General features: G+C 36.3%; 1 protein-coding gene across 1 annotated transcript in view; it reads left to right on the top strand.

The window, feature by feature from the left end:
- LOC126766543 (methionine--tRNA ligase, mitochondrial) overlaps window positions 1-27,862 on the top strand; it is a 43,114-nt gene that overhangs the window by 5,142 nt on the left and 10,110 nt on the right. Inside the window, exon 5 of the mRNA XM_050484300.1 lies at window positions 285-455. Within this exon, the coding sequence (XP_050340257.1) occupies window positions 285-455 (171 nt within the window). The remainder of the gene's footprint in view (window positions 1-284; window positions 456-27,862) is intronic.

A 27,862-nucleotide genomic window follows, 5' to 3' on the forward strand; every position in this document is an offset into this window, starting at 1 on the left:
TTTTCCTTGATGATTCGGTCGTATGTATGTTGCTGTGTACTCCGCTAAAGAAGTATATATTAAGTATATTGCTCCAAAAGTCCAGGCGCCCAAAAAATACAAGTTAGAGTAGTTAACCAATCGGATTACGGGTATAAAAGTTAGCTATTGTTGACTTTGAACATTTTTCCCAACATAATGTATTTACAGTTAATTATCCCACTTTGGTTTATATATTATACTTAATTCGCTGAGATGCTTAAGTTTTCAACTTGCTGAGATTATTAAATTTTTTTCTGTTGCAGGCTTGGAACCGCCACAACAGCTATTCGTGCACTCCCACTGGACAGTGGACGGGCAAAAAATGTCGAAAAGTAAGCAAAACGTGGTGGATCCGGTTGCGGCAGCCAAAACTTACACAATGGAGGGCCTGCGGTACTTCCTGTTGCGCGAGGGTGTAGCTCACAGCGATGGCAGTAAGTACAAGTAATAGTTTACGTACACACTTACATTTATACTTTACGTGTATACACATTCGTCTGTAGAGTATAGCAGCGAAAGCACTTAGTAAACATCGAAAGTGCTTGAAGTAGAAATGCAGGAAACAACACAACTTAAATATTTAGTAAGAAATTAGCAAAGAAAATACACAGAAGGAAGCACTTTATGTACGAAGAGTTGTAGCTTTTACACGCGACGGCGGTCATGATGTTTATCCTTTCACTGTTTGCTATTTTCGTCTGCGAGCGGATCTTTGTTCAGGTAAAAAAGTTTCGTGCAAGTTTAAAGTATGGAAGATTAAAGCAACTATTTCGACTTTGTGAAGAAAAAATAATTCTAACATTTGTAGTTTAAAGTGAGTTTACCGAATTAGAGAATTTATTTAACCGTCGCGATTGCACGATTGGGATCACGCGCATCTACAAACGAACAAATTGCTATTTATTTACTTAAGCGGCCGGTCCTCTTCTCACACTGCTATTTATTGTTGTAGAGGCAAAATAAATACAAATATAAGATTTTTTCAAAATTTAGTTTACTTATATACTATGTATGTACATATGTATGTATGTGCGTATGTAGCATGTCTGCACTGTTGCGGTGTTATGACTCCTTCGCACCCTACTGTGGGTTGAGTGGCTCTAAAAACCATAAGTTAATTTAAACTTCTGGGTTTAGCATGAGTGTGTGCGTTTGTCTCCAACTTGACGGCTGCTGGTGCAAAACTTTTGCTTCACACACATGCGCGTATACAAGTACGTTGTTTATGACTTTTCTTTAACCTAACGCACTTCCTTGGTCCAATTTCCTTCTGTTTCGGGGGTCTACGAATCGCATTTGCAAAAGATTTGCACAAAAACAACTACAATGGTTATTTTAAGAATCATTGTTGGTGTGCGTGTGTAATTTCGTGCATGTTTCAGGACTGTACGTACCTACATATGTACATATGTATGGCTGCGCACACCCTTACATGCGTAGTTCCAAAACAGTTTACTTGCATAAATAAACTTTCAGCCCGCCTTGCTTGGAACCCTAACGAATATTGTTCTAGTTTTCAGCTGAAAATTTGATTAGTCTTCCAGTGTTTTGAGAAAAGTTTTCGGTTATTGTATTGTCACTTCACCTAGGCCAATGCATATTTGAGTATTTTATAATTAATAATATGTATGCAAAAAGATGAATTGAACCTTTGTGACCATAGGGTCATTTCGTATTTGCACACACACATGTATGTACATATAAACTTGTGCACAATAGAAAGATGTCATCAATTTTTGGTCTTGCCTTTTCTTTGTAAAACTTGGACTAACGAGATAAATTTATGTAAAACAAGTTGGAAGAATTCTAATTATAACCTTGTGGAGCTACATTCACACTGGCATGAATGTGGAAATATAAGGTGAGTTTGCAATATCTCCTTTGAAATGGTTTTTAATAATTCTTGGTAATGATAGCATGTGTCTAGTTGTTGATTAAATAAAGTTGTTGTGAAAATCCAACTGGAATTATGCAGAAATGCTTACATTTTACTATTTTACATACAATTTGGTGCTTTTATGAGTATAATTAAGTTTGGCATTAAATATATCCTTTACATTTTCAACCACATGTAGTATTGTGGTCCACCGACGGTTTCTTGATAACGAATTCACCTTAATAACCTGTTTATGGTATATTTTTGTCATTTCTTCTTTTCCACCTGATCTTTCCAACGGAGTGGAGGTCTTCCTCTTCCTCTGCTTTACCCGGCGGGTACTGCGTTGAATGAGCTGGAATGTTTTCATCCATTCGGACGACATGACCTAGCCAGCGCAGCCGCTGTCTCTTACTTCTCAATTGCCTACTCAGTTCGAAGTAGTGCCTGTTGGCAAGAGTTATGCTGCGTTCACGTTGTTGTTGCTATTAATACTGGTGCCTAGATAGACGAAATTATCTACGACTGGGAAGTTATAACTGTCAACAGTGACGACATGGGAACGAAGTCGTGAGTGCGACGACTGTTTGTATGATGACAGAAGATATTTCGTCTTTCTCTTGTTCGCTAACACCCAATTGCTTCGCTTCTTTATCCAACCTGGAGAAAACAAAATTAACGGTGTGGTTGTTATGGCCAATGTAATGGATGTCTCTGGGGTTCGCCAGCAGCTGTACACTCTTGTAGAAGATTGTACCTTCTCTGTTCAGATCTGCAGCTCGAATTATTTTCTCCAGAAGTAGATTGAAGAAGTCGCTCAATAGAGATTCGGAATGTGATATTAAATATGAATATTAAAGATGGAATCATAAGTGCGTGGTCTGCATTCTATATAAGAACGCGATCAAAATTAAAAACAACAATAAAACGCTCATTGTAATATAATGTAAGCCATTCATTTTCATAAACCGGTTGTCGTGTTTTCTTCCACACAGATGAAGTATCTTTCAATATAATGACTCTTCAAGTGACATTGTCAACATTTACATACAGTAAGATCCGCTTTTACACGGTAGGTTAGTTCCTAAGAAACCCGTGTAAATCAAAATCGTGTAAAAAATACACGATTCATATGTAAATTTGGGGATCTGTTCGAAAACCTTAAAAAATCGTGTGAAACGAAAAAAGTTCGAATATTTTCCTATAAAAAGTGATATTAAACCCCATTAAGTAATAATAAAACAAAATACAGAACAAATTTCTGATATTTGCACCACTGAAGTTCCACTTTGCACGAAAGCTTGCAAAATGCTTTTCCAACAAGCATTTAAAGTTGATTGCCGCAAAATATTAAAATTTTTCCATTCTTCCATAACATTAAAATTGTTTTCATCCACTGAATCTAAAATATATCTTAACGTTTGCTTGTAGTACATTTATATGCTTCTATAATACCCATATCGAGTAGCTGAATCAGAGAAGTGGTATTAGGCGGCAAAAACAGCAACAAAATATTCGAATGTACCAGCACTAAGTGCATTATCGACAAGCAAAAGTATTTTGTATTCCCTACCTTTTTGTGTCGTATATTTCTGGACTTCAGGAACAAATATAGTTATTAAACCAATCTTTAAATAGATTATCCATGTATACGTAATCCATGCCTATTTATTCGCTATAACATGAACTGGAAGTTATTTAATGTCCTTACCTTTTAAAGCTCTTGGCATAAGGGATTTGTCGGTTAAGAGTGGCTTCAACATTTTATCGCCAGATGCGTTACTGCAAAGCAAGAGGGTCAACCGATCTTTGGCTGCTTTAAAGCCACCAGCTGTCTTTTGAGATTTTGTTATAAATGTTCTTTTTGGCATTTGCTTCCAAAACAATGCCGTTTCGTCGGCATTAAATATTTGATCTGGAGTATATCTGCCCTCTTGAATTACGTTTGCTAGTTCATCCGGATAGTTTTAGCAATTTCGTCTGCTGATGCCAATTCTCCTTGAATTTTTACATTGTGAAAATCGTGTCTTTTGAGAAAACCTGTCAACCATTCATGACTTGCATTGAAAGCGATTTTATTAGTTCCCTGATGGGATACTCCAGAAGTTGTTTGTATATTCTAAGTGCTTTCTCTTTAACAATCTTCGCGTCTATAGAAATTTTTTTCCCTGTAAATCTTCAGTCCATAACACCACATGTTTTTCAGTCTTCTCTTTAGTACAATTTCGACTATAAGAAGTTGTTTTAGAACTAAGTGCTGACCCAGAAATTACTGATTGTAACTCTCATTTTTATTTAAACCAAAAGCTCTGCCTTCACCATTTCTTAGAGTCTAGAATTTTATTTTCGTTTCTAATGAAGTCGTTTGTTTCTTCAGAAAATGCGATTGTATTAATAAGGGCACTGAAAAATAAAATAAAATTACTTATTGCAATTTTCTAAGTTATTAAATCTAATAAAATTTTAGCTTTTGAAAAGTTATTAACAATTTCGATTATGTAATTTGCAGATCATGTAAAACATTAAATTTTTTTTATTAATTCGTGTTAAATAAAAAGTAACGTTTACAAAATTTAAAATTTCTTGAAGAACCGTGTTATTTCAAAATTGTGTAAAAAAAGTATTAGTGTACATCTAAAAGTTTGCATGTTCTTATTTCAGGTCAACATCGTTTGTTAGTTCTGTCAAAATCGAACTTGATTAAAACAAAATCACGTCACAAAATTCTCTAGGAGTACCTAGACACACACGCATCGTTATTCTGTAATATATTATTAACATGAAGGTCATTCTATTTCTATAAATATTCTGATGCGAGTCAAACTACTATTGGTTGTAGACAAATAGTTCGGGTTTCATGCTTAACTCTCACTAAAACTTTCAGATTTGTGGAGCTGTAACAGGTTAAGCTGCAAATCCATTGGTACGCCCACATGCAGTAATTGTTACAATAATATTATTTATTACAACAGGGCATTGGTGGAGAGGAGTAGAGGGTGATGTCAGCCAAGAATGCTTGATTATGCAGAGAAAGCAAAAATCAGGAGAAAGTCACCCTACTGCGCACTTGCTCTTACATATGTATATGTATATTCCTAAAGCAATGATAATTATCCTACATATGTATGTATGTACACTTTTGCACAAACACTATCGCTTAGGCTCTGAATGGCTACTATAATTCAAATTAATTTGAGCATATAATTGTTATGAGTCGGCGAATACGTAATGAATTTACATGTACATAGTATATATATATGTATGTATATTAGGGTGTCCGTTATTTCCCAAGTTAATCTTCTTTTGCTTGCAAATGTCCCCAGAACTTTTTCGTTTGGCACTAAAACAGGGTAAGCAAGCGATTTATTATCAATTTAAACCGTGCCTAAATCATGTTCCCATATTCTTATATAAGAATTTTTGACTTTTTGCATTACATCTTCTTATCTTGAAAAAAAAAAAAAAAGTTTGAAGTGACAATATTCTAATACAAAATCTTCCGCTCTACAAAAAAGATCTTAATGATTTTTTTTCATAAAAAAACTCTTTAGAAGTTATATGCAATTAAACTTATTCATCAAATGTACCAAGTATTGCTAAAAGTGTATTTTAAATTCTGTGTTGCTCATACGCCATGGTACTCGTACTATATGAATACATCTCTTAAAGTAGTGGTTTTATGGAAAAAATCATTAAGACCTGTTTTATGTAGAGCGAAAGGCTTTATATCAGAACATAATATTTTCAAGATCAATGTTTTATACAATTTCAATGCTTCTTCTTTCAATGTTTAAAAATCCACTTGGGTAATAACGACCACCCTAAAATAAATAAATATACACATATACATATGTATACATATATATGTATTCACAGAAAGTTATATATTTAGACTAAATACTCAAATAAATTTCCTCTGCTTAACACAAACGCCTTGCAGATCCCAGTACATGCATTATATAATATGATATTACGCCTACATACAGACGCGCTTGAACAGGTTTCCTAAGTGTATGTGTTGGCTGTGGTTACTCCCGTTGAATGCAATTAGTAAGTCATTGTGCCTTGGTTAATGAGCGTTGTTTTTTAGTCTTCCTTTTTTGTTTTTATTGTTTGGTTGTGGTGGTGTGAAAATTTTGGTTAGCAACAATAAAATGAAAGCTTTGGCCCGCTCCTCAAATATTAGTAAGTCCAATAAATATTTCTAGGCGTATACATAATATTAGTGAAACCCTCTTAGAGGAAGACCAAAAAGTAATTACAAACTTTGCTAAAGCTCAAGATTGAGTGTTCAACTGTGATACAATTGGTGTTTTGATTAAACAGGTGGTTAACCAAAATCCGTTTTTCCTTTGCTGCTTTGTACTAAATATAAACTAGGAAGTTCCTGAGAACTTTAGAAGTCGTTGAGTAAATGGTCTGAATTATTTGCAATGGACGGATGGATGTTATAAATTCGTTCAAATCACCCTAAGCCAGCATAGAGATGTACACAAAAACACCCAAAATCGCAGTTTAGGAGTTTAAAAGTGGACTAACTTATTGCAAATAACGATATTTTAACAGCCGCCTTTTGTAGCATATATAAAAACATTCTCTAATAGTGAGTGCGGAAGTGTTTGCGGAGAACAGATTTAGATACCAAGAAGACTGTGTGACTGTGCGTCCTTCCCGACTACTTGGATCAGCCTGCTGCCGAACATAACTCTGAGAGGCATGCGTGGGAAAGAGCCGCTTTTGAAGAGGAACAGTGAACTTGTTTACGATGTGTTGAAACTGGAGGAAAAGGTTGGAGGTAGAATCAATATTAGGAACTATCCACCTCCAACTCTAGTTTCAGGCATCCTTAGCATTGCAACATTATTCAAGCAGATGTGGATCTCATCAATGTAAATATATGCATCTATCGCCAACTTAGCAATCTTGGCTTCAGGTTACTTAAGGAATAATAAGACTAATATTGGTCCTAGATCAAAGTGGATCGTAGGCAGTTGTAAAGAACATGAGCTCGCAAAGAAATGGTTAAATATTGACTCTTTTGCCTTTAGCAGTCCAAATTAGATACCTCACTCGGGATCTGACACTAACTTAGCCTAGTTTTTTAAAATTGTACTTATGTACATGTTGTCTATTAACTGAAAATTATGGGAAGACCAACTCTTGCTTAAAATAGACACTTTAAGTTTCGTTTAACTTTTTATACCCTGAACAGGGTACATTAAGACCCAGAAGGAAGCGTCGGAGACCCTATAAAGTATATATATAAATGATCAGTATGTTGAGTTGACTTGATTATGTTCGTCTGTCTGTCTGTCTGTCTGTCCGTCTGTATATATACGAACTAGTTCCTCAGTTTTTAAGGTATTGTTTTGAAATTTTGCAAACGTCATTTTCTCTTTAAGAAGCTTCTTTGTCGGGACTGCCGATATCGGACCACTATAACATATAGCTGCCATACAAACTGAACGATCGGAATCAAGTTCTTGTATGGATAACTTTCACATTTGACAATGTATCTTCACAAAAGTTGGCACAGGTTATTTTCTAGGGCAACAATGTAATCTCCGAAGGAATTGTTCAGATCGGCTAACTATAGCATATAGCTGCCATACAAACTGAACGATCGGAATCTAGTGCTGGTATGAAAACTTTTGCATTTGCCGTGGTATCTTCACAAAATTTGACATGGAATACTGCTTAAGGTAATAATGCAAGGTGTGGTCCAAAGTAAATAGGACTTTTTAAATCTAGCGCCTCCTGGTGGCGCCATCTAAATGTGGACTGGTGCGTTAGAATCTGCTATCTTTATCGATTGTCCAGTGAGAATTTCATGACATTTCATAGATTGGAAGTGAAGTTATAGCGTTTTAAGTGTCAGTATGTTTGTGTTATTGGTGCGAAAATGAGCTTCGAACAAAGAGCCAACATTAAATTTTGTTTTAAAATTGGTAAAACTTTTACCAAAACGTTTCAATTGATGAAACAAGTTTATGGCGATGATTGCCTATCCCGTAGCAGAGTGCACGAGTGATTTCAACGTTTTCAAAGTAGTCGTGCGGACATAAATGACCATCAATATGTGGACCAATCAAAATCCGTGATCACCGGAAATTCTATCGAAACTGTGCGTGAATTCATCAAAAATTAACCGAAAGTATCATTGAAATTTATGGAAATCAAAATGCACATCTCCAAAACATCGATTTTCGCATTTTGACTCAACATTTGGGCTTACGAAAGATGTGTGCACGGTTTGATCCGCACAAATTGACTGACGACCAAAAATTGCTCAGAATCCAACATTCTTGTGACCGATTATTTCACCAAAAATCAAAATTTAACCATTAACCACTCCTCGTATTCACCTGATATGGCACCGTGCGACCTCTTCCTTTTCGGAAAAATTCATTTGCCCACGAAAGGAAAGCGTTATGCAGACATAGAGGCCATTAAAAGGCTTGCACCGGCATACTGGCGGCCATACCGGGCAACGAGCTAAAACACTCGTTCGACTTGCTTTTGGACCGTGCAAAAAGCTGTATTGAAGCAGAAGGAGACTATTTGGATAAAATAAATTGATTTTGCCGAAAAAATCATTTGTTCTGTTTTCTTTTAAAGTCCTGTTTACTTTGGAATGCACCTTGTATAATCTCCGAAAAAACTGTTCAGATCGAATTACTATAGCATATAGCTTCCATATAAACTGAACACATAGTTACTAAAAGAAATGCACCTGTGAAGGATATATTAGCTTCGGTGTAGCCGAAGTTAACGTTTTTTCTTGTTTGTTATCTTTCCGCTTAAGCAAACTTGAAAACTTTCCTACCTGTCTACAGTCCATGCTCATTCTAAGCAAATATTCTTAATGCACTATAGTGTATTTATTATTACACTCTTGCAATATGTTCCTACAGTGTACAATATTTTTGTTCATCTAACAATTGTACGTATCACCTAAAACTAATCGAGCTAGATGGAAATTCCATTTGATTATTTCACAAACAAATGTAGATGTGAGATATATAATTGGAATTTGGAGAGAATACTTTTATGATAATTGTGTGTCTGTGTGGTAAAAGAGGGTTGGATAGAGTCAATTTTCCCTAAGCCCCAATATACCTATAATAAAGATTTCCGAACTTTTGGGTGACATAATACTCCATATATCAGCCCATATGTGAGGTATCGTAATAAAATTGGAAGAGCATGTTATATGGTATAATAACGGTGTATATTTTTGTTTGGAATGAATGAAATCGGGTGAAAACTTGCCCTGGACCCCATTCAACTAACAAGCCTTTTATACCTGAAGGCATTACCCCGACTTTTTAATTCTTGCAAGTGTAGAAAATGTTCGGTGGCGCCCGAACTTAGCCCCGTCTTACTGTATTTTCTGTTTTGTTTTTATTTTACATTGTTGGAACATTTTTCTTTCGTCGCGCTCAATTGGCAACAATGAAATAAATAAAAGTCAATTACCTCGTAAACTTTCCATTTTACTGTCGGTGTTTCACTTTTTATCGCAGCAATGTTTCTTTTTGTGTCTAGTCTCTTCTTAGGGTTAAAACTTCCAAGCTCGCGGCTGAGTGGTGCAATTTGAGCGTTGCTTGTGTTAAACATTTATTTTATATTACAGCTTTTGCACAAAGCAAACTTTTCTCAACTCCCCATTAGTGCCGTGGTTTTTGCAGTTTTTTGTTATAATTTATTAATTTTTTCAATTCGAACTTTCTTAAACTCGCATTTCACAGTTTATAAGCGTTGATAGCAAGCTGCCAAGAGTTGAGGGGAGCTAAATAGTAAATAACGGTTTATATACGACACAAAAAGCAAAATTTTTATGTAAATGGTGAAGAGGACTAGCAAATTGTCAATAGATTGAGAAAAAGACTGCTAACCATTCACTGTTAAACAAAAAAAAACAAAAGCGCAACAAACAGTGTTTTTATTTATTTTTATGCTTCGAACTTTTTGCCTCTTACCCTGATAGTGTTAACAAAGTGTCACTGTGGTTGTAGATAGGATTACCGTCACCTTTTACAGTTTTTCATCTCTGCTCCTCCCCCACTTTTTGCATACACACACATATATATAAATCCTGCAAGTTATGGCGTTGAGTAAAAAACGCTTAAATCTATAAAATTAATTCTGCTTTTTCAGCGTTAAACTCGATTAAGGCGCGTCAAGAGTGAAGTAAGTTAAATGTCATTTCCTTTCCAGACTCTTTTTTCACTTGAACAATTTCATTATTTACATTAAACTGTTGGGTAGTTCAAGAAGTTCAGGAACGTAAATACGAAAGTGTTGTAAATAAAATTATAAAATGTGTAAAAAGCCGTTTAAATAAATTTTATATTATAAATCTTACCACGAACTGAAAATATTATAAGAGTTCATAACTACCATTTCATAGATCTTGGGTTCAAATCCCAGTTGATACACATTTAATGGAAAAATGTATGAAATAAGCAAAATCGGTTGATAATCTTACTTGTGTATTTAGAGTTTGGAGCTACTCCGAGGCTAGGTTGAGTTGAGAGAATTTACGTTTCAAGTTATGTCGGGAAATATTGCTTCTTTGGTAAGTTACAGCTCTTAATTATTATTATTCAAGTTCACAGATTCTCTTAGAGTATTATAGTACCTAAGAATTTTGGATCACATTCCTTAAACAAGCTATGCTCTTTATTATATTATCTTCAAGAGATTTTATTTCTCTTTCCTCTTTTTGATAAGCGCTGTAGTTAAGTAATTTTGGCTTTTTCATAGCATCATTTCGAGGAACGAATGGGAGACGTTTGGTAGGTAAAGCTGAAATCTGATCACATTTTTACAATATGTTCTGCTCATGGTTTCATCGTTTGACGAATTCTTTACTCATAACCTATCTCATCAATCTCTTCATTTTACTACGTCCAAACTTTAACTATTTATTAGCAGAAGAGTTATGACAGAGTTATAAATAGTAGGGCTTGTTCATCAAGAGAGCGCTTTACTTCACAAATACCCACATAAGCCAAAATAGAATTTCTTGGAAGAGTGGCAGATCGATTTCAAAAAAGGACAAACATACCTGCATTTTTGAAGTTATGAACAAATTCAATAACGATGTCCAACTTGTTAAAATCTTGCGATGATTTAAAGTAATACTTTTATAATATAAAAGTGTTACCAGACTACAAAACTCGTGATAATGTGATTCACAAAATACTACACGAAATATTTCTCTAAAACCTGCCATTTGTTGTCAATATTTGTTTGAATTACAAGTAAATAGAGATGTCAAAAATATTCATAGTCAACATTTGCCCTTAAACCTGTTTAATTTTATTTCGATATTGTAAAAATTCACTATAAAGGTGGCAACCTTTTTTGAAACATTTTAAGCTGTAAGTTTTTTAAAACCTCTTTCGTTTGACAAGTGTATTATAAAACTAATACAATCGCTCTGATAAAACCTAGTAGTTGAGCTTTTTTCACGAATATTAGATTAAAGAAATAAAGAATAGTGACGAAGTGACCCGAATTTGTTCGGCTGCAATTTTGACAAAACTATCGAAGGCGTCTTAGACAACTAGTAAGTGGCAAATTGCTTTTCTCGATTAAACTAAGGTGCAATCAGCTTGCTACAAAGGGCTACAAAGAGCCTCAAAACTACGATAAGCGCAGGTTTGATGTTATTGCTTATAGTCTCGTCATAAAATGTATTTAAAGGTCTCTTAAAAATATGAAAGTTTTTATTTGCATTTCGTGTTCAATAGTAACCGCGTAAGCGGTGTCTACGCCAATAAAGAAGAAGAATATCACTACTATTTTAACACATGAAACATAAAAATTATTTTCTATATCGCAACAAAAGGAGCAATCGACTAGAAGATTTGCAGGAAAATGGCGCACTCGAAGCTCAGCAGTTACGAATGTTGAAAAAGTTTGATTGCTGCACCGCGCTAATAGCATACTTTGCATATTTCCCACGGCAAGTAAAACGGATGAACAGTAGAAATATGAACCAAAGTTGCCACTTGAAAAATTTTGGGTCCATCCAATGGTATATTACTATAAGTAAAAAATAGTAAAATCCATTCGTCGAAATATGTTTTTTCTAGGTTGGTACGACATCTGTGCCAATTGACATATAAGAATATACGCTTGTCTTTCTGAAGTACATAAAGTGGATTCGGCGATTTTTACGATAAGTGTAATTATTCAACAAAGAAGTTCCAATAAATCTTGTGTGCGGAACCAAATTTCTGGTGCCGAAACATTCAAAATGTTGGAAAAGGTCTTGATAATTGTTTGTCGCGAGTAAGTGTTTTTGAATAGTAAAAATTATTTAAGGACGAACCACGTCCAGCACGGCCATCAACATCAACTGAACTGATCAACACGTCAATCGAATAAAGAAATTAAAGAAGAATCGACGATTAACAGACAGAGATCTTACCGGCATTGTTGGAATATCGGAAGGATCAGTGAAAATCGTTTGGAAAGATCATTTGGGCCTAAAGAAATGAAAGCGCGATTTGTTCCAAAATCACCCGATTTTTTCGAAAACCAGCGTCGTGTTAATGTCTGTGAAACATTGCTTTCCGACAACAAAGATATCATGAAACGTATTATTACTGGCGTTGAATCTTCGACCTATGCTTACGACCCGGAAACACACGTTCTATTTTTTTCTCATAGCAGTTTAAATAACCAAACTTGTAGAAATAAGTTAATTTTCGGATTGATATAGTAATGGTCATCAACTCTGAATTCTCAATAATTAAGGCCGGTTCTTTGATCAAGTCGATGGCACCGTCAAAAAGAAAGGCTATCTCAAACTTTAGACAGCTTCATTCAAGTGAAGTAAAGTCGACTTAGCCATGCGCAAATTTTTAAAGTTTTTATCACGTCCTTTTCTCCCCTAGAACCTGCCCATTTGTGGAAATCGTACATATCGAATCACCATAGCATATAGCTGTCATACAAACTGTACGATTAAAATCAAATTCTTAAGTGGACAACTTGGCGTTGTAATGTGAACTCACTCAGGCCAAAATAATGACTCTCCTCTTATTCCTACATAATGTGGATTTCCCCTTTCATTGTAAAGGTTATCGATATGGCTTGATATATTGGCCTACTGCCTACTGATACCCTTAATACTTGACCCAAAGTTCCTAATATTTATTGAAGTCCCTGTATTCGGGAGTGTTTCGCCTGTGAAACACCTGTAAAGCTGTAATCTGGAATAAGTAACTTTTTCGCAATTGGTTAATGGTGGCCATTTTGCTCATATAATCTTCTTTTTCGACGAAGCTTTACGTAAACGCAGGAAACACCGCACGAAAGTGCAACGCTAAATATGCCAAAGAATACATTACTGAAATGGTAATAATAAATTGCGATGTGCAGCTGCTACTGCCAACACTAAATCGCTTCGCTCTGATGTCATTTCTGTTATGATGGCACTGCTGCGCTGCTTCTGGGCAAGTGCAGTGGGAATCTGGCAGTTAGTTGGCAGCACAATTTATCTTGGTGCATCAACGTAATTTGCATTTGAAGTGCAGTTGAAATTAAAATACATGCGAAGCGGTACTCAAAATGGAAAATATTTCAAGTTCAATCAAAATTGTTCGCTGTTACTATAATGGTGGGAATTTAAAGGCAACAGTGAAGGTACCTAAAATTGCTGTAATCATGTATGAATGCTTATTATTGTATGAATTTCAATGAAACTTATACTAGAAGAACTACTCATGTATGCATATTTCAAGCCGCCATCAAATAAAAAGCAACACTGCGATGAAATTTCGTCGCTCAACATCATAACCCGAAGGTTGGTAAAGAATTCTACTTATTTCATAGGTGAACCTTCCTGAAATTTAGAATTTGCACTTTTACTTTATATGAAGACGATTTGGAGCCCGGCTGACTGTCTGTCTGTCCCTTCGTCCGTGCAAGTTGTAACTTGAGTAAAAATTAAGATATCTAGATAAAACTCAGTATGACTACGAGTTCGTAGATTAACCGAAAACCTGTAAAGTGCCATTACTACAGACTAAATTAAGATATAAACCTCTAATTCGTTGCCATGGGCCTAGCTCCCACCCTCTAATAAGTTTAAGGGGGTATTCTGGTCTAGAAGCATGAATTTCAGGTAATTTTTAAAGTGTCGTAAAAAAAGGCATCAATATTTTTACTATACATTTTTTATTAGTTATATTTGTTAATTTTAGAAAAGTACAGAAAAAAATTAGAAACTAAAATAAGTAAAAAATTTCAAAAATTATGAGCTGCCGAAGTGGGGGGTCTCTAAAAATTTCCACGTGACCATACCCATGATTTCAACCCTCCTAGTTATCTGAAACCAAAAAAAAAAGATTATTAATCTAGAATAATATCGCAATGGCCGGAACTACGGAAAAGTGGGAAAAATTTTTTTTTCACAAAATGGCGACTGCCTGAAAAAAAAGTTTTTTGGATCACTTTTTCTGACTATTTCGAATTTTCTAAAATTAATAAAAATAAAAATTTGGGGATGGGGCTAGTTCCAAACATAGGCAAGCCTATAAATAAGACTCTATAAAAATTTCATGAAAATCGGTCCAGTAGAACCTGAGAAATCGTGGGTATCGTTCCGAAAAAGTCAGTTTTGAGAAAAACGCGTTTAAAGTTTCGCGTAAACTTTTTTGTTCGATTAGTTCCGGCCAAACCAGTTTGGATGCCGGGTCAGAAAAATGCCTATATCTCCGAAAATAATTTGAATTTTGAAAAATCTTCTTGTACACATATTCTTGAATAGTTAAACTTTGAAAATATAAAAAAAAAATCGATTTTTTTTAATTTCTAGACCAGAATACCCCCTTAGTGCACATATCTCCTAAACCAATAAAGCAACAATAACCAAGTTCGCCCGGCTCAAATATTATAGAACTTACACCGACAGTGTGAAAATTGATGAAATCGGAAGATAACGCCGGTCACTCCCTATATAACGGTACTGTTCAAAACTACTAAAAGCGCAATAAGTCTATAGCTAAATAAGCCACCACCCACTTTGAAATGTAAAATCGCATATCTCAAGACCTGCTCGAGCGATTTCAACTAAATTCGGGACACAATATTCCCTTGACATTTGTATGTGGCGAATTCGGTCTACAACCTCGCCTACTTTCCGCATAACACATTTTCAAATTAATTACTATAATGGGATAATTCCTTTAAAATATAAACTGCCTAAATACAACCACAACTGTTCTACTGAACTCACGACTAGGTACTGAATATGTGGACCCCAATATACTTAGTTGACTTTTGACCAAAATATCGGTACATGTATGCGATATACAATTGAAATTCAGAGCGAATCCTTTCCTGACAACAGTAATTCTGTGTATCAAAAATGGGTTGATTCGGGTCAATACTTCCCTAAGCCCCATATACCTAAAATAAAGATTTTCGAACTTCCGGGGGACTTTATGCTGGATATATCGGCCAATATTTGATTTATCTTTATGAAATTAAGAGAGCGTGTTTTACTCAACAGTGTACCTTTGTGCCTAAAATGTTTGTGCCTGAATGGATAAATCGAGCGAAACTTGATCTAGCTCCTGTATACCGATTCTCTGATTGACGTTTTACTATTTCCCTGGCTTTGATTCTTGCAAGTTGCAAGAGTATGAAATGTTCGGTTGCACCCGAACAACCCCTTTTTTACTTGTTTAAATTCCTTTTATTAATTTGGTGGAAATTAAACGAATTTAACGAACATCTCTTTGTTACTTAAAGCTCGTTCAATTTATTTGAAGCTTGTTGCCGTACATTTTACTTATTAATTACCGCGAATATTTTAAAGTCCAGGTTAGTAAAATCTGAGATTTTTCGAATTTCTCTTATGTTTGGTAATAGTTCCTGTTCATTTTAGATTATCACTTTATAGATTAAAGTAGATTCTCTGCTCGCTTGCTATTATTGACAGGCAGTGATTTTTTCGAAAATATTGAAACTTTTTGAGAATTGCCGTTATCTCTATTTAGTTATTATATCTATTTCATTCATTAGACTTTGCATCGAATGTCTTCTCTATTAAGTGACTTCTCTCAATTTTAATTACTTTATATTCAAATATTTTGTTTTCAAAAAACTTGTATATTCCAAGAATGATAGTAAAATCATAATATTGCATATTTATGCACAGTGACGAGTTTTCTCTTCTTTGCATCTAAATTAGATTTGCGTTCGCCCCAACAATTGAAAATGTGATTTGCTTTTTATTTATAACTTTTACAAATACAGACAAATATGTATCTTACTCCTCTCCCCCAAAACTGTATCTGAAAAATAATAACGTACACACACTAATATACAATTTAATAAATGTATGAAAAAGTGGGGTTACGGTTGAAACAGCAAAGGGATTGTCGAACTGCAAAGAAAAGTAACAAATGCACTTGAAATCCCCAGTTGAACTGTTGACTCTGCTAACAGACAACAACATCATCAACTACTCCCAGATATGATGTTGACAAGGGTGTCACCAACTTTCTACAGCATTTCGGTAGCGTGAAGAAGAATGCTTTGGTGATCTTTCCCTCTTCGTACTAGTCAAAATATTGAAATGCCTGCACTGCCGTAAACCAAAGCATATTTGAGTATGTATGTAGGTGCATGAACGAAATTTGTTTATTCCAGATTTACCAACTGCAGTGCATTTCCTACATCAAACATTCAAGGCAATTCGCTTGACAGCTATTAGCAGCGAGAGCTGTTGAGTGCCACAAATGTCTATACTGTTGACAGTTGACTAACGGATAATGCAAGACATTTTCACTTATGCTCTTGACCTTTGTTGAACTTATCTGCATATTTGCTACATCCAGGGTGATGTGTGTATTCAATAAGGTTGACCGTTTCACTTTGGTACAATGTTTGGAAATTGTCCAAGATTATACGCAAATTCACATTCATCCCCAAATTCACAAATCGAAAACTCATCTTCTCAGATGAAGCCCATTTCTGCCTTAGTGGCTTTGTCAACAAACGCAATTGTCGCTATTAGGATGAGTCAAATTCTCGCGTGGTTCAGGAATCGCAAATGCATCTCTAAAAATGTATCGTTTGGTGTAGATTGCGGTATGACGACCTCATCGGGTCTTATTTCTTTCGAAACGTTACTATCATTAGTGAGCATTATAATATGATATTGACCGACTATTTTTTTTGTTGGACTTGATGAAATCGGCGCGGACGACGGTGCCGCACGTCTTATTTTATGTCTAAACATGGACATACTGCGTGCAAAATTTAGCGACTCGATGGCAACATTCAGTGCATTATAGAAGAAATACTGCAACGGGTCTTCAAAAATTTACGTAAACGGTTGCAGATATTCAAACGGAGCCGTGGTAGCAGTGTCAAAAACAAAACAACCATTTTGTCAATATTTGAGCGTTTTATACATCACGTCGCTTTTGTTGATATGTACAAGCTTTACCCACATTACAAAATAAATAAATACATATTTTAGATCAGTAAGGATGAAGAGCAGTTCCATAAAAAAAATAAGATATTTGTGAGTTAATTTAAATTGTGATTCTTAAACTTTCTTTTTTTTCGCTAAATTTTAGGATGATTCCATGAATAAAGGTTCAATTGAAATTAATTGTAAATCTCGTAATGCCAAAAAATTATTTAGCCTTCTAAATCCGAATTATTTTTATTTCAATTTAACTGTCTCGATCTCCTGTCTTTTGAAATTTATAAAAAAAAAAACTGTGATGTTTTCAATTTTGAACGGATTAATTTGTATTTTTAATCAAACAATTATGTATATTTTCTGAAAACGTTTAATGAGGACTAGTTCATAGCGTAATTCTTTCAGTGAACCGGCCGTATCACAAGGTCGATGAGGGCATTATCTCTTTAAGGGGTTATATGCAGATAGAAGGCCGAAAAAAGCCAATGACCTCCTCTCAAAAAAGACACTTTGCTGTGACCACTATATCTCCGAACTGAATGCTCTGAAATTAAAAAAACCAAACTGATTTCGTTAAAGTAGTTTCAGATCTAGTAAAACAGGACGAAGGAATAAGAAAACTATTTTTTGTTAAAATGGCGCTTTCTAAAAAACAAAAAATTGATTTTTGAAATGAAAAATTTCGGACATAAATTGTTTATAAAAAATATTTATCGATAAGAAAAAATCTTCATTTTGTTACTAAAAATTATTTAGGAAGCTCGTGCTAAAATTTAAAATAATCGGTTTAGCAGTTTTCGATGACCACTGATTTTGAAAACACCATTTTGAGAAAAACTCTTTGACCATAGAAACTCCACAGACCCGTGGAGCTGTACCTGAATAAAAGCCTGCATTGGTCTACATAAAATACCTCAATTTGTCTTAATTTGTTTTTGGCAAGTACAATTAGTTTCTGGAACCGTTTTGTATCAACTTTTCCAGAAATAGCCTAGCTTATCGAAGGCCAGGCACTTGTTTCCAGTGGCTTTTCTACTAGAACTTTCCTCTTTCCGTACATCATCTCATTAAGTGTGTAAGACCCACCATCGAAGAACGGTTCGGATCCTACCGGACTAGTTGCCTCAGCTCCTTTCGAGATCGGCTAGTTCATTTCCATTGATGCCTCTATACCTAGGGATTCATGCTAGCGAAATGTTATTTTCCGTGGCAACCGTGTTAAGCATTCTTATGTACCATTTGTACCATTGTTGATTTGATTTCAACGAGTGATATTGCCTGAATTTCCACTTAACTATTACTGAGAATGACAATTCGTGACTCGTCATTGTTCTCCTCTAAAATAACCTTAGCACATCTGTTAATGGCATGGACTCAGCTTGAATAATACGTGTAAACGTGCCCCAGACACTACTATACTCAATTAACGCTGCCGTTTTCGAGCCGTCTGTATAACATAGCATTGTGCCTCAACGAAAGTCCTCCCATTCACTCTAACAGCATAGTGTGGCTTTGAATCTCTTTTCAAAGTAGATTTTTTTGATAATGTCCTTTCTGGGAAAGAGAGCCATTTGTAGCCTCTTTTCAATTACAATCTCTTTCTGAGAGCTCATTCCGCTTATTTCATATAAAAATAGACATCTCTGCTGTCATTTCCACAACAATATAAAGCGCAGTAAGGTCCAGAGTCACCTCTAGTGCAGCGGTTTGGTATATTCATATGGCACCAGTGACACATACGCATGGCCTTTCGTCAGCTGTTATATGTGAGACTCTTGACACCTCTTAATTTATGACTATTATGGAAATTGCTTTTCTATGTATATCTCTCACCGGAAATCGAATAAAATAAAAGGTGTAAATTTTTAATATTCCAACGAAAAAGCAGTTTTTTTTATTAAAACAAAGTGGCTATGCTGGAAACATATATTTTTCATATGCTATGGCCGTATGAATTCAATATACAGGGTTTGTCCGGAAAGTAATAGGACTGATTTTCTTCCGCCGGGACTGTACTTCGGAGCGTGCGCGCACGAACGAGCGCCTGGTCAGTTGTCTCCGAGCACCTGGAGAGTCAGGGCAAACATTTTCATGCGACGTGTTTCTGTGAGTGGTACAAGCCTAAAACGCAGCGTTCGTTATAGCAGAGGTATGCGATTAAATTCTGTATGAAACTCGGTAAATCTACGACAGAGACGTTTGATATGATCAAGCAGGCTTACCCGGATGTTGCTTTAGCAAGAAGTGGTGTGTTTCGGTGGCACAAGCCTTTTTGCAGGGGCGGGAAGAGGTCGCTGATGAAGACCGTGCTGGGAGACCTGCGACTTCAACAAACACCGACAGTGTGACTCGTGTGCGCACAGTTTTGAACTCAGACCGTCGACTAAGTATTCGTTTAATTGCCCAGATGTTAAACTTATCAAGGAGTTCATGACATTGTGACGGATCACTTGAACATGCGCAAGGTGTGAGGAAAGATGGTCCCAAAAGTGCTCACTGACGACCAGAAATCGCGGCGAGTGGAAGTGTGCCAAGAAAATTTGAACAAGTTTGAAAGTGATCCCCAATTTTTAAATAACGTTATCACAGGTAACAAGTCATGGATCTTTGAGTGTGATCCTTGAAAACCGATGAAAGGCAAGCATGTAAAGACGCCAGAGGGGAACTAAGCAGCATGCACCTCGGCTCTCGAGGGTATTCCGGAGAATGCCTACCGTGACGCCTTCAATGCTTGGAAATCGCGCTCTCAGCGCTGCGTCGACGCAGAAGGAGCCTATTTTGAAAGTTTTTAGAGAATTGTAACGATTACTTCAATAAATTTTTTTCAAATCGACTTTCTGGACAAACCCTATAACTTTAATGGAAATGTCTCGGTACAATGCAGCGGGTAAATGAAATTTGAGAAAGTTCGCCAACTTCTGTTTTTTTTTTTTGATAATTTTTCTTAAAAATATTTATTGTGAACAGTATAGTTTTAAAACTTTTCAAGCTCAGGCCTAGCACAAATGATTGCCTTTTTAAATAAATCAAATTAAACCTATTTGACCCCAGAAAAAATGCCTTTATACCCCAAAAGTATGCAACGTTTTCTGAAACACTGTTGCATGTACCCACGTATATATAACATATGACTAAATGTATTTCTACCATCTGAGATCGTTCGCCTTGTTGTTTGCTTCCTTACCAGATTATTTACACGCCTGGCTGCTCACCTTTCGCTCGAGTGTATGCAATACCAATACACTGCAACATACCTGTAAATTAAATGTGCATAACATACATGTGTATATGTATTTTCTCTCAACAATTTCTGTGCTTTCCTGCTAACATACTTTCGTCCATTGCTATCCGCACATCCAACTATTTTGCACTTTAAATCAATACGACTAGAGGCTAGGCGGCAGAGGCAGAGGCAAAGGCAGTTCTTTATTCAAGCATACAAACTGCACGTAACTGTATTGTATAGAAATTCCTCTACACACACAGACAGGCACATACTAAGCGTGTGTCTGTTTGTACGGAATGCATTTACTTTCGTTTCTGTCGCATCGAAGGTATTCAAAAGAATTGGCTTTTGACTGTGCACACAAATGTTTTACATACACTCATGTGAGTATGTTGCATGCCACATTGCAACCTCCCGCTCCATTGCGATCGAGTTCATGAATTCTGGTTGTGCACAAGCTGCTGCTTGCCTTTGCTTCAATGACTACAAATGTATATACATATATCATACGTGTGTATATGTTCATATATATGTATGTATGTATTCAAATTGTTTATTTCCGCCTTTTTGGGCGTCGTTTGTCTGCAGTCATGCCTCAGTGAGCTTGCAGCTTGCATATTTTGCACATTTCGCCAATAGAATATTTGTGTGAGTGTGTGTTTTGCATGAATATTTTAAAAACATATCAGAATTTACACACACACACATTAGAATTTACTTAAAATATACACTTATCTGTCTATTCACATGTAAATGCTACTCTTGCTTATATAATATATTGTCCGTGCAACTTTTTGTGCATAGTTGGGTATTTAGCATGTTGAAGTATTGCGTTTTTACCATCTGCATTCATTTCCTGCTTTGTAGCAGCGGCATGAAAAAATACTCTCTCAGGTATTGCGTAATTGTGTTCGCATGCTTCATATGCTCGTGTGTGTGTTTTACTTGTTTTGAGCAGAAAATAGAAAAAATGCACATAATTACGCTTTACTAATGCCTAAATGATATACAATTTCCATATGAATTCACCGTAATGAGTTTCCATATCTGTCATGTGTAGTTTCATGAAGCGCCGAAACTTAGGTTATATTTATGTCGAGATTATTTTGGCTTAAATCAGTTGGAAAATGTAGCATACTGTATTATGAGTATTTACAGTTAATTACTTCGGAAAAGCAAAATCCGATCGAATTATTGCTGTGTAGTTTAATATTATCACTATTCAACAAATTTATGTAGGTTCTGTGCGAAAAAAAAGAAAGAAAAATTTAACTACGGTTGCCACCGAGAATACCCTTCACAAATGAAATAATTTTACATACAAAAACTTGAGTTTAATCAGTCGGTTTATATGGCAGCTATAAGCTATAGGGGTTCGATATTAATGGTTCCGACGTATGAGCAGCTTCTTGGGGAGAAATTTTCCAATTTCACCATGTCAGATTGATATCTCAAAAATTGAAGGACTAGTTCGCTTATATACATACAGATGAACGGACTGATAAACGGAAATGGCGAAGGCGATTCAGCTCTTCACGCTGATCATTTATATACAATATACATATATCATTTATATTAATATATTTTATATACTTTATAGGGTCTCCGACCTTTCCCTCTGTGTATCATAAACTTTTTGGCAAACTTAATATACCCTGCTTATGGTATAACTAAAAGTGGGTAACCGAACAAACTTAGCGGACCGTAAATAGTAACAGAGCTTTACAAAAAAAACAAAAATTGTGCCCTAAATATAGTAGCAAATTCTTTTATGTAGTCATGAGTAAGGTTCCGCGCACCTTTTTCGTTGATCCTCACCCGCAGTTGTTTTATTGAAAATATACGAAAAATTATGCGAAAGGTCTAAAGAAAATCAAACGTGCAGTCTACTAAATATCCAGCTTTACTCAATGAAAATCTCGCTTTCGTTTTAAAAGTAATTTGTATGCTATCAGAAACAATGATGTTGCCAAACGCCCAGAAATGGTTCCAATATACCAGTACGCGTAAAAGTGAATGGAAGGGTGACACATCTACACAAAATTATTTACTCAAAATTATCTCAGTGATTTAATACGCGATCAAGTTAGGAATGTTAAAGCCTTGTAGACAATTTTCGAAGCTTATCATGGAAAAGTAAAATATTTAAAGGTTATCACTGATCCGGAAATTGGAGCTTAAAAAGTTTTGTCCTGATAGTTCAAAATTTCCTAGGTAATCACAAAAAAATATGCTGACGGACTTTCAGACTCTAGGAGCAAATTTAAGTACCAAGTTAGACTATCTCCGCAAGTTTGAAAACACTTCTTTAGTAGCGTCATTGCCGAATTTTTTCTGCGTGGAATAGTGAAAGAACCTCAACATGCGGTTAATCACGGAACAAACGGAGAAATAACCATCACGGAGAATAAACCAAACAATCCACATTGAATACTGCGTCCAGTGCGCGACTTTGAACGATTTGCAAACCTTTATCAGGAGTAAGTCTTTTCATTGTAAAATGGCAAACCAAACTGAGTATACATACTCGTATGTATATCAAAAAACTGCTGTTAAAAAGACCAACTCCCCAATTGACGATTGGTGGCGTTATGCCATTATTTGAGTTGAAATTTTGGAAAGCCTTTACAGTACCCCGCCAACCCATTGGAAACAAAGAAAATGTTCATATAGTTTTGCGTTCAGAGTCAAATAACGCAGAAATTATTAAGATATCTGAATAAATTTACTTTCAGAATATTTCTTTCAAATATAATTTTTTCATAAAATTGAGAAAAACTTAATTTTCTTCAGTATTGGGCTGACAAACCTTCATTTTTAATAACAGCCTCCACTCTTTGAAGCAAACTATGTAAACAACTCTTTATCATTATATTTAAATATGGGTCATTTAGCCATATATCCTTATGTTATCTTTGAGTGCGCCTACTGTGCGATTTCTTTGCAAATACACCTTTGATTTAAGGACGCACAACAGTTTTCGATGGGATTTCTTCTTCTTCTTTACTGGCGTAGAAACCGCTAACGCGGTTATAGACCAGTTAACAACGTGGCGCCAATTGGATATTCCAAGCGAAGTCAGGTCCTTCTCCACTTGGTCCTTCCAACGGCGTGGAGGTCTTCCTCTTCCTCTGTTTCCCCCGGCGTGTACTGCGTCGAATACTTTCAGAGCTGGAGTGTTTTCATCCATCCGGACAACATGACCTAGGCAGCATACTCGCTGTCTTGTAATTCGCTGAACTATGTCAATGTCGTCGTATATCTTATACAGCTCATCGTTCCATCGAATGCGATATTCGCCGTGGCCAACGCGCAAAGGACTATAAGTCTTTCGCAGAACTTTTCTCTCGAAAACTCGTAATGTCGACTCATCAGATGTTGTCATCGTCCATGCCTCTGCACCATATAGCAGGACGGGAATAATGAGTGACTTATAGAGTTTTGTTTTTGTTCGTCGAGAGAGGACTTTACTTCTCAATTGCCTACTTAGTCCGAAGTAGCACCTGTTGGCAAGAGATTTCGAGGCTGACGTTGTTGTTGGTGTTGATGCAGGTTCCAAGATAGACGAAATTATCTACAATTTCAAAGGTATGACTGTCAACAGTGACGCGGGTGCCTAGTCGCGAGCGCGACGACTGTTTGTTTGATGATAGAATATATTTCGTCTTGCTCTCGTTCACCACCAGACTAATTTGCTTTGCTGCCTTATCCATTGTGTTGAAAGCAGAACTAACGGCGTGGTTTTTAAGGCCAATGATACACTCTCATAGAAGATTGAGAAGGTACTAGAAGGTATTCTCGGCTTAATTTTGCAGCTTGAATTATTTTCAACAGAAGTAGGTTGAAGAAGTCACACGAAAGAGAGTCGCCTTGTCTGAAACCTCGTTTGCTATCGAACGGCTCCGAGAGGTCGTTCCCGAACCTGACGGAGCTTTTGGTGTTGCTCAACGTCAGTTTACACAGCCGTATTAGTTTTGCGGGGATACCAAATTCAGACATCGCGGCATAAAGCTCGTTTTCGTTCTGTCAAAAGTAGCTTTAAAATCGAGGAAGAGGTGGTGCGTGTCTATTTTCTTTTCACGGTTCTTTTCCAGGATTTGGCGCATGGTGCGATCAGCTCCAATCAGTTTGTTGACGGTGGGCTTCAGTCTTTCACACAATACGCTGAATAGAACCTTATATGCGATGTTGAGGAGACTTATCCCACGGCAGTTGTCGCAAATTGTGGGGTCTCCCTTTTCGCAGATTAGGCAGAACACACTTAAATTCCAATCGTTGGGCATGCTTTCGTCCGATCATATTCTACAAAGAAGCTGATGCAAGCCCTTGTCAGTTCTTTGCGCCGTATTTGAATAACTCGCCCGGCAATCCATCGATTCCCGCTGCTTTGTTGCTCCTCAGACTGGTAATTGCTATTAGAACTTCTTCATAATCGGGCAATGGAACGTCCGCTCTATCATCATCGATTGGGGAATTGTCTTCACCATCTCCTGGCGTTATGCTTTCGCTGTCGTTCAGCAGGCTGGAGATGTGTTCCTTGCATAATTTTAGTAATTTTAGTCTGTGAACATTAGTCACTAGTTAACCTCTGGGGGTTCTACAAGAGTATGCTACGATCTTGAAGCCTTCTGTTAGTTGCCGCATCTTTTCGTAGAATGTTCGAGCACAATTCCTGACGGCAAGCTGGTCAAGTTCTTCGTACCCACGCTTTTCGCCCTCTCTATTTTTTGTCTGCAAATGCGTCTCGCTTCCCTCTGCAATTTTAAGATTTTAAATGAGAAAATAAGCAGATTCGTGCGCAATATCAATTTTTGATAGTATACTTTTATCAGCTTAAATACTGTGGTTATATGGGTATATATTTGTTGTCATAACAGCTGTAATATATTATTAATATTGTCTAACAACAAAATAAACAAAAATGTCTCTCAAACATAAAATGTCATTGTATATACAAGGTGAGTTCCAAAGTAGACAGGACTTTTTGAATCTAGCGCCCCCTGGTGGCGCCATCTATTTGTCGATATATATATCTTTATCGATTGTCCAGTGAGAATTTTATGATATTTCATCGATTAGAAGAGAAGTTATTGCATCTTAGGTATCAGTATGTTTGTTTGTGTTTGAAAATGAGCTTCGAGCAAAGAGACAACATTAAATTTTTTTTAAATTGGTAAAACTTTTGCCAAAACGTTTCAATTGATGAAACGAGTTTATGGCGATGATTTCCTATCCCGTAGCAGAGTACACGAGTGATTTCAACGTTTTCATACGGCATACTGGCGGCCATACCGGCCAACGAGCTAAAACACTCGTTCGACATGCTTTTGGACCGTGCAAAAAGCTGTATTGAAGCAGAAGGAGACTATTTGAATAAAATAAATTGATTTTGCTGAAAAAATCATTTGTTCTGTTTTTTTTTAAGTCCTGTTTACATTGGAACGCACCTTGTATGCACATATATAATATACATATTGTATTTGTATAAATATTTTAAATTTTGGCAGAAATTGTTTGAAATCCGCTGACTTTTTTGGCATTATACAATTTTTCCCAAATTTACAAATGTATGGATTGCAGTTTTGAATGTATGCCATAAAGAGATCTGGAAAATACACAATTAGTAACGCCACGTTTACAAAAAGATAAGTGATTTTGATTTATTAAAAGGCTGCATGCACTTAGATTTCACAATTTGCAACAATATTTTGTGAGTATTTTATTTCGAAAGCACACACATAGTAGGACGCATGCAATTAAAACACCATTAAACATTTAAAAGTTACGTATACGCAGTGCACATGTGCTATTTGTTTTCCAGGAAAGAATTGTCGGAAATGCACGTGAAAACATATGTATTAAGGATTTATTCGTAAGCCTGCTGAGCAGAGGAATGTGAGTTTAGTTAGAGACAGAGCGAACGCATTGGAAATTAATAAATAGGCATACTTATATTATATACACATATATTCGTTTGCATTCAGGCTTCTATGTGGCACATTTCAAAATTCATACAGCTAACATTAAAACAAATAACACAAGTGCTTGTTGCAAACTTTTGCCCCCGAAAAACGGACTCTGCCAGCTGGAAGTGCTTCAAGTGCTTGCGTTGTAATCTGAATTTTACAATGTGGCTGGCGCCTACGCATCTGCCTTTCTGTAAGAACAATACCTTGTGTGTTTTTGTAAGTTTTGTGAAAAAATATATGCTTGGGAAATGTGGCGCATTAAAATAATTGCAACTGCCGTTATTTGCACTTTCTCATACAAGTTCCCTCTTTGCGTAAATATATTTATAGGCATCTGTGTAGGGCCAAATTTGTGTTGGAAGTCCGGAAGCAAGAACAACAACTCGAGAATTAAATTTAATACGATCCAACTACCAGTCTATCACAACAGTTTAGTCAGCAAGTTCTGTGAACGGTGGAACTCTCCTCACGCCTTTTGCGAATAGCTCGAAACAAAGAAATTCGTTAACATACACACGGACATAACTCCTGACACTAATCCAAGCGCACACACTAACACTATTCAGAACACCTTGTCGTGGCAGAAACCATGCTGAGCAGCTGCTTGACGCAAGTGGAGAAAACTTGTAAAGTCTGAGCAGTGAAATGCCGATATTTACAGACGCTCACGCACAGGGCGGCGAAGTGAGAGCTTATGGCATTTCTTTTGACTTGTTTGCCTGCACTGACTTTGCTGCTTCGAGCGCATTATGTAAATATGTATTGTATGTGTGCCGATGTTACCGTTTGTTTGTGGCACACATAGCGCACACCGCATAGCAGAGCTCGAGCGCCACTTAAGCAAATAGACAAAGGCTACAAGGTGGCTTTCGACCATTTACGTAGGTCTACATATTCACTGTTGCTGTATGTTTGCGGGTGTATATTTTGCTGTCTATGCATCTGCTAGTTTGACATCATTTTGGCTCGGAGCCAACATTTGCATGTGTATTCGCAGCTGAGTTCAAGATTTCCACTCAAGTAATAACGCGCCGCTTTACAAGAATGTTGCTTGTATATTGGGGTTTTAAAAATGGCACCTGTAGACTTTTGGCGCACCAAACATACCTGAAGTAGTAAATATGTATAAGCGTACCTTTGCTCGAGTCTAAGGAATTGCTTACCCACACAGTTTGTGAGCTTTCTGCTGCTTATAAGAGCAACACCTTGGCTTTGATTGAAGCTTATAGCCCCGACCATGAAGGAAATCCTCTGAGTCTTAAGCACACATACACAAAGTATTGCTCTTTACTTGAGTTAATCGACTC

This window comes from Bactrocera neohumeralis, unplaced genomic scaffold (genome assembly GCF_024586455.1).
Source record: "Bactrocera neohumeralis isolate Rockhampton unplaced genomic scaffold, APGP_CSIRO_Bneo_wtdbg2-racon-allhic-juicebox.fasta_v2 ctg165_3, whole genome shotgun sequence".
Classification (NCBI taxonomy): domain Eukaryota; kingdom Metazoa; phylum Arthropoda; class Insecta; order Diptera; family Tephritidae; genus Bactrocera; species Bactrocera neohumeralis.